The following is an 8954-nucleotide window of genomic DNA, read 5'->3' as shown; positions in this document are numbered from 1 at the left end:
GCACACGTAATGTAGGGTATTTAATGCTTTGTTGTTGTTGATTCTTAAACCTATTATAATGTTCTAAAACTTGATTACTAATTATTAAATAGTAAAATGTCCAAATTGTCTCCTCCGTCCCTCCCTCCCCACCTCTCTCTCTCTCTCTCTCTCTCTCTCTCTCTCTCTCTGAATTATCGTAGCTAGATACGGTCGAAAATTCATGACATACGAGCGTGGGGGAGTTTCGCAAAATAATGACTTAAATGAACTGTCAATATATTAAAATATTTAATTACCTCTTGTTGGTTCGTCATTTCGCTTAGTTTACATTCCACGCTAATTTCCATACGTCAGTACGTGAATGCCTGACAGTTTAGGTTCAGCCTACAAGAGGCTAACCGTATTTGTAGAAACATCGTAGAACTATATTCTGTAGCGGGTACACTCGCAGGGATGTGAGGAGTTCATTCACTAGGTCAATACAATTGCCAGAAGCATATCGTAACTCCATTCAAGGTGCAAGTATGTGTATTTGTATGTGATAAAAATAAAATATATGTATAGCATGTACGCTGTATCAATGACCTACCACTCGCTGTATAAATTTTTCATTAAAAGGAAACTCGGCAAGCCTAGTGCATACATATATATCGATCTATCTATCTATCAATCTATCTGTCTGCCGTACATTTATTTTAATGTACAGGAAGCATTAAATTATTAGGTTTCACTGAGTAAAACAATCGAAAGCAATTAGCGCGTTTGTTGATTATACAATCCCATTTTTGACAAGGAGTCAACATATTAGGGACCCATCGTACACAAACCTCTCTGACTCTTCATTGTTTTAAAAACAGCATACGATTTAGTGTTCTTAATATCTTCCACTGTATATCAAGCATTTCCATCAATGGTCCCCTCCGCAACAGCCATATCCCACTCACCAATCGCTGACAACGGCCTTCCAACACGTGGTCCTGTACAACAGGGTATACACTATTAGCTTGAAATGATCATAAGGATGTACAGCATGGACCTAGATCTGACCCGCATAGTGGGGCCGTAGATCGTGGTATATGCTATTAGCTTGAAAGTATCTGTATAATGAACATAGAAGATCTTGGTCAGTCTGCTATTCAAGCAGCTACAAATATGTGACGACATTTAGGACAGTCAAAATTATCACGTTCCTTAAAATTATATTTGCCTTTATTTGGTTATCTTTTGAAAAAATAAAAAAGTATCAATACTTTTCTACCATAAAATATAAATAGTTGTTAGTGACTTTCAGCAGGTGAATCGACACTATCATATTTTCATTCTAATAATAAACATAAGTCGTGTACTTAATTCAAAATGTACAGATAACGGGATGATCCAATGTTTACAAAATAGGAGGACGTTGCTATGTACTGTAGTTTTGTGGCTAATGGACATTCAACGTCACTGACATTAGGATTGATTCGGCCTTTTCGGTATTAGCTTTCATATTCAGCTAACTGAAGCATCTGGTTGAAGTGATTGCAAAAAATTAGAACCGATCAGACAAGAACTTTATCTTATGCAAACAACTGCTAGTTTGCGTCTTTTGTGTGCAGTACATTTTAACCAAACAGGTGTTAGAGCTGAATTAGAAAAAAAAAAAAAAATCATCGAATTCTTCTAACATGTGTCACCATTGTCACAGACGCTAAAGCAACTACCAGAAGTCCCATAGTATTCATCTTGCTTGTTTATTGATTGATGAGCCATTGCTTTCTATTTTTACTAGTGTTAAACCATAGTACGAGTATTATTTGCAACTATTTTGTCATGTTATTTGACACTGCATGCTTATTAAAGCATAGCATGGAGAAATGTCAATACACTCCAACGAAATTCTTCACATCTCCGGTAACTAAGGAACACGCGGGTGGGGAGATACGGTGACTACCTTTTGTATGATTCGGTCCTTACAGATTCGTTTATTAACTGCTTGTCACCGAACAGGAAAAGGTACAGATACATGGACGGGTTATCTTACTTCCTTGTCCTGAACCTTATATAAGTTGGTACAGTCTGTTTCATCCATTAAGACCGACTTCCGTTCTGGTATACAAGCATTAATTTGTCATGCCTTTATTTGATACTTTCCCTTCTTTACAGCGTGCGAGAACAAGACTATTTTTACACGAACTGGTAAGTAGTAACTTATTATTCATCGCCATCTTTTACGGCAGCATTTTAGTCTCGAGATTCCAATGGCAGACTACTATATGTATCTCTTTGGTCAAATGTGGCCATTTCTGAATTCATTCCCGTGTGATCCGCTTTTTTTATCCTTTGCCGCAAAGGGGGGGGGGGCTGTATATAAAAATTGTATTTGTTCGCTTGTGCAAATCAATATAACGCCTATATCATGCTAGAGAAAGATATCTTTCTGTTTTTCACAGCTTGCGTTGATTTTTTGTAGTACGCTTGTTTCTATGATACGAAAAATCATGCATCCTTCTTCGGTGATGTACTAATGATTTTCTCTTGAGTTGGTCCATTCTGCAAGTAGGAACACTAACGTACATATCGACAACTAGTAATCAAATACTGTTTATTTTTCGTCCCAATGGACCCGTGTCCAATTCGACTATGAGAAAATGGATAGTTGTGATGCAAGTAACTGCGGACTGCTGATTTGTCGGATAACTTACCGACTGAAGTCTGACACCGGACATCTATTCTTATATATCATGTACAATTCGTTGTTCAAAAATATTTCCTTTTACTTTCAAATTTTAAAAATAAAAAGTAGTGAATATGCAGTTCCTTTAAAGAATGTGTGTAAGTTATCACAAAAGATCTGTTACTTTAAAGACATTTCTGTCCTAAAATATGCAAACTTATTTGATCAGTTTGCGGATGGATGGGCATGATATTTCACAGGCCTTTTCAATTTATTATTGTTACTTAACTGAGCCGGCCGATATTTTGACTACTTGGTAACTGACTGTGCACTTTGCGGACAAGAACTCCTGAGAATAAAGGCACATATAACTTCGGCCTAAACTCAAATAGGTCTCTGATTCCATGGTGAAATGGACACTCCTAGTTTAAGCTATGTTACTGGCGATGTATCACATAAGCAATCTTCAGTTTCATTTGATTTAGTAAGGCATAAAACTTCATGACATTTATTGTTCGAAGCACTTCAAACACTATTAACAATCCCCTGACCTTGAGTTAGAAAGACTCCTTGACTTTATATCAGATTAGTGGTGTGTATTTGGACAAAATACTAAAATAAAATGTTATCTACTATGATTGTATCTTATATAAACACTAATACTATGTCACTACTAATACTAATAATAATAACAATTACTAATATTATATTATTATTATTATTATTATTATTATTATTATTATTTTAAAAGGATAACACATTTTGTCTGGTCATGAGAGACCCATCTGCCATCTGGTCCTTAACAATATAATAAGTTATTTTATACAAAAGTCACTTACATGCGCTCTGGTGTACTCGCACATGCACTTACATATTTAAAATAAATTAATCTATATGCCTACATTAGTCAACAGGTTCATATATGAACACGTCATACACTGGTATATACATCTGCGCATGTCAGAAGTTATACAGCCTTACGCACAATAAAATACATACAGATTCACTCTGGATACAGTGATAAAATTTATGTGTATCATGATCTCTTTCAATAATGTTATATATATATATATATATATATATATATATATATATATATATATATATATATATATATATATATATATAATCTGGAGAAAGGTTGTTATGGCACCTATGTGGCGTACTTCATTTAAAATATAGATGACATTTTGTGTTTTCTAGTAACTGTAGACGTGAAAACAAAATATTAAAGGGAGTCGAAATAATAGTTTCGCAATTATTTCTGAGTTTATTATTTATTGATATATAATAAATGTTTGACGTGTTTCTGCAACTGCCAAAACCTCAGTCAAGCATATATATATATATATATATATATATATATATATATATATATATATATATATATATATATATATATATATATAATAACGTTCAAGCTACTGGCGAAGTAGGAATGTTAGGATAGTAATTGTTTTCACGACATGGGAATTCAGGCGGAAGTGTTGATCAATGGTTGTTATCAGCTCAAGATAAGATTACATCGTTCTGAGTGCCCTGTTTACAACAAACTGATAAACTGTTGAAATCGATTTGCTGTTTGTTTTCAGTGGAACTCCTTTAACGGATGTATTCAATGTAGAAACATCGTTCAAGAGATCCGTTATAGACTGTGCTGTACACAAATCTAAGTGGGTTTTTTATATTTTTTTTTTGTGTGTAAACAATTGAAAATGAAGTGACCATAACATATAGCCTCGAGGAACACCATTTAGAATATGACTCGAATCAAAAGTATTCCTATCGTATAACCAGCCCGTAATATGTTATTATGTGAAAAAGTGAAACCGAGTTTGAGGAAAACTTGTAGGCTGATAGTTTTGTCAATTAGCATACTTGTGATTTATGACTTCAACGCACCTATAGGGTACTTATTTCTAACTTTAGGACAACCTTGTTTAGCACCCGTAATTATATACTATTTATTATTTACAAACATTATTATAAATTCACAAATTTTTCATTACACGCTTGTAAATGTCGACCAAAACTCTATTCTTAGTCAAAGAGAAAGAAATTTCAAATAAATTGCTATAAACTTTTTTCACGAGAGGATTTGTCAATTTCTCATTGTAACTGGTATATTGAAATGAACATCTGCAAATAATTCCTGTATCAAGATCGCATGTGACATTTGATAATTTAATATTTTAAAACAGGGTGAAATAGATTATTGATCGTCAAATATTTGCCCCTCGTTGTGTAACTTTAAAGATGTATGTTGATACAGTCCATCGGATGTATGCGACTATTTGTGTAATCTTCTCGAGTGCATCATAATATTGCGACATACCAAACTTGAGCAAAAAATCTCACAATGGTTGGTGACTTCTGTCAACACTTTCGGAATTGTGATTGCACCACAGGATATGAAGGGGACTACGTTGCGAGAGTGATTTTCACATACATTTAATATAATTCCTTATTTGTCTGAATCGCAAGTCTGTGAATTAATATATTTGCTACATGCACCAGCGTCAGCACATATCAGACTGGACCATTGAGTGTTGTCTAGATGTCTTTCCCTACACCTAAGACGTTAGTCACTGAGTAAAATGTAGTAACCACTGATATCCCAGTTATATTTCAGAGACTAACACGGAAATTAATCCCTACTCCATGATATAAATCCTGGATCATACATTGGCATCCATAGATATTCGAACCCTAAAATCATATATATATATATATATATATGTGTGTGTGTGTGTGTGTGTGTGTGTGTGTGTGTGTGTGTGTGTGTGAATGATATACCACGAGAAGCAGCAGAGAGGGTGAACAGACCACTTAGGGGAATGGTCACCCTTGTGTTTTACCAAAAAAAATAGTGACCACTCATAGAGGTCAATTACCACGTCTACGATTATTGTTTGTCCCAAACAGAACCGTAGACGCCCCTCTCTGCTGCTATCAATATTGGGAATCATCATCTGAATCATGGGAATCTTCATCTGTTTCATCTTCATCTGAATCTTCGGAATTTGTTCTATGTTTCAAGTAATATTCAAGTTCTGATGGTGGTTTTTCTATTTTTGGATTTATGTTCTTTCTGTGTTTATAATATATCATCAAACTTCTGTATTCCTCTTTTGCTGATATTAATTAAATTATTATGTTATAATAAAAATGGTACATCCAGAATCTCATACTGCAAGAACAGCACGAGAACGATTAGAAACAATTAAAAAATTTCTTCCTGTCAGAGACTCATTTAGAAAAAATCTGCAAGCGCAGCAAGAATCAAAAGTTGAGTACGAAGAAGACACTAAAAAACTATTTAAACCCGTCACTGTAGCTACTAAGAAAGCTGCATCGGCTGTTGAAAAAACTATATGGGGAGATATTAAAGAGGAAGATGAGAAGAGGAAAAAGGGTATTTTTCCGGTATTAGAACAAACTGCAGTGCAGGCTGAAAAAACAGCAAGAAGAACCAAACAAACAAAAAAGATTTTACGAGACCTTCCAACTGACATAGCCGCAGCTCAGCCTCCACCTGTTGATGAGGAAATACTTGAAGGTATTGAAGAACTTCGTGCTGAAGTCGCCGATGTGAGAAAAAAACTTGCATCTGAACCCAAAACAGCAGAAGGGAGCTTAAGATTAATTGCAAGATTTAACGAAGGAGTTGTTGAGGAAATTAGAAACACTGAAAGAGAGAGATTACCTGAGATGATATCAAAAAATATATCTAATAAATCTAGTATTTTAAAACCCGGTCATGAAAAAACAAATGATGATAATTTCATTAAATGGATATATCGCGTATATTACAATAAAAACAAGCTAGAGGTCAAGAATTTGAAAGACTTAAAGAAGAAGTAAAAAGACTTAGAGGGAGACGGGAACAACTAGAACAAGGAGAGTCCTCCCAGTATCAGCTTCCTCTACCTCTGCAACAAATAGAACAACAACAATCTTCTTCGCCACAACAAAGGTTGATGTCGGAAATTAAAAAGGCTAAAGAGTCACTTAAATCACCCTTCTCGAAGAAAATTCCTGCACCGAAAATGACATTTACACCGACAGGTTCACCACATGGATTTCGAGAAGGTTCACCCCCGGACACCACTGAAGTACCTACTCCGGTAATGCAACCACCACCCCAAGATGAACCTAAAACAGGATCTGGTTTATGTCCTGATAATATCATCAATGACGTGTCACGGTTAGAAGTTCTCATAGGAGGAAAACGTGCCGGAAATAATTCACCAGAAATAACCAATGAAGCAGCTGATATTTGTCGGCGACTATTTCAAGGTGGTATCATGGATATTGGCGTTTACCGAGAACTTATTGATGAGCTCGTTGATGACTAGTTGTTAGATAAATGGTAAATAAAATAAGATGATTGTGCATGATAATCATCGTAAACCCACACAGGTTAGAGCGGTAAACTCACGATTACCAATCTATGAAGCAATTTACGGAAATGGACTTGGTGATGTCATTCGGGGATTATTCACGAGGATAGCTCCAAAAGTAGCACCTGTTGCAAAACAATTATCGATGAAGGCTATTGATATTGTTCGTGATAAAGCTCCTGGTGCAATTGTCAATGTTGCTGGTAAGGCGTTCTCGGCGATTAAGGAAAGACTAGCACGATTATTGCGACGAAAACAACAACCACCGGTGAAACTGGCAAGTACTGAGGTGATGCCCGCAGATGTTAGTAAAATAATAAATCAAGCTGCAAATCAAAAACTAGCGGCGATATCTGAAGAAGCAGAAAAAAATATAACAGCAAATTTAATAGCAGGAAGCGGTCTTCGTCGACGATGATTATCATTTGGAAAAATGGTAACTATAATAAAAATGTTCAGGCGCGAATCAGACCCAGCATTTGATATGGAGGCACCTGTCCTTAAGTACGAATCTGTACGTGATTATCAGTTTTATTCTTATGACGCAAGACAACCAAATCATCAGGGGAGAATCGAATTACAGGTTCATGATACAAGTAGATATTTCTTGCCCGCTGAGGCGTTTATTGAAGTAGAAGGTAGACTTGTAACGAATGTTGTAGCTAATACGCCATATGCTGCTAATTTGCGTGTTGGTTTTGTCAACAACGGGATCATGGCATTATTTAGTGGCGCCACATATATGATTGATGGAAAAAATATTGAATCAGTTCAGAATGATGTCGACGTTGCTACAACAATAATTGGTCTGGCGAGATATTCTGACGACTTTACAAGATCAGCTGGTCCAACAATGATGTTTGCTAAGGATATTACTGACAACGCTGATCATGTTCAGTATACCAAAGTACGGACACCTCAAGCTACTGCAGATGATCCACAGCCAGTTGACTTTGAACACGCAGCCAGACCAGCTGCTGCTTTTGATATTATAAAAAGTGTTAGTGCGACTTTCAACATAGGATTTGCAACACGCCGATCAGCACTGTCGGGAGATGATAGAAATTTTTCGTGTGCAATTCCATTATCTCACATCTTTGGATTTTGCAGAAATGTTAGAAAAGTCATCTTTGGAGCTAAACACACAATTGTGCTCGTAAGAAAAGGTAATGATAATGATGCAATTTGGCGAGGTGCTGGTGTTGCCGAGGGTAAAGTAAATATATCAAAACTTTCATTGTGGATGCCAGTAATGACTCCATCTATTACTGAGGAACAAAAATTACTATCTTTTATGGATCAAGGCGGTAAATCATTGCTATCATGGTTAACAGTAACCACAGATGCTGCTCAAAGCAATATTAATGGTTTATTTACATGGCATATAGCATCACAACAGGGTGTTTCTGCACCACGACATATTTTTATTGCACTACAAGATAATGCTCGGATAAATGATCAAGAACGTTCACATATGATATTTGATAACCTTGGAGTTAGTGAAGTTTCTTTACGGATAAATGGACATCAAGAACCATCCGAGGATATACAACTAAATTATGCACAAAATCATGTAGCGCGCGCATATCATCGTTTAATGTCATTCATGGGACGTGATCAAAATATAGATACCGGTTTGCAAATATCACAATTAGATTTTACAGGTCTATATCCGATTTATTATTTTTCACTAGAACATCTTGATTTATCCAAACAATCTGTTGTTGATATACACTTTCGAGCTCATGTTACTAACCCACCAGCTGGTGGTGCCTTTTACAGAGCGATCGCGGTCATACTTAGCGACAAGGCCATGTTACTTGAAGGTGGCAGTGGTCGAATGAGGGTCGTTGATGCACCGGTGGAAAATCTTTAATCGTGTTATTTAGAAAAATATATTTTATATAAAAATG

General features: G+C 35.8%; 1 protein-coding gene across 1 annotated transcript in view; it reads left to right on the top strand.

Annotated features, from left to right (window-relative positions):
- Positions 1 to 1925: 1925 nt before the first annotated feature.
- The window catches only part of LOC149799491 (toll-like receptor 4), a 42705-nt gene continuing 35676 nt past the window's right edge, over positions 1926 to 8954 (top strand). The window contains exon 1 of the mRNA XM_089958866.1: positions 1926 to 2160. Coding sequence (XP_089814992.1) covers positions 2095 to 2160 — 66 coding nt within the window. The 5' untranslated portion in view covers positions 1926 to 2094. The remainder of the gene's footprint in view (positions 2161 to 8954) is intronic.

Source organism: Sinohyriopsis cumingii, chromosome 5 (assembly GCF_028554795.1).
Source record: "Sinohyriopsis cumingii isolate HCF-2022 chromosome 5, ASM2855479v2, whole genome shotgun sequence".
In the NCBI taxonomy this organism is placed as follows: domain Eukaryota; kingdom Metazoa; phylum Mollusca; class Bivalvia; order Unionida; family Unionidae; genus Sinohyriopsis; species Sinohyriopsis cumingii.
This window is presented reverse-complemented; position numbering and strand designations above follow the sequence as displayed.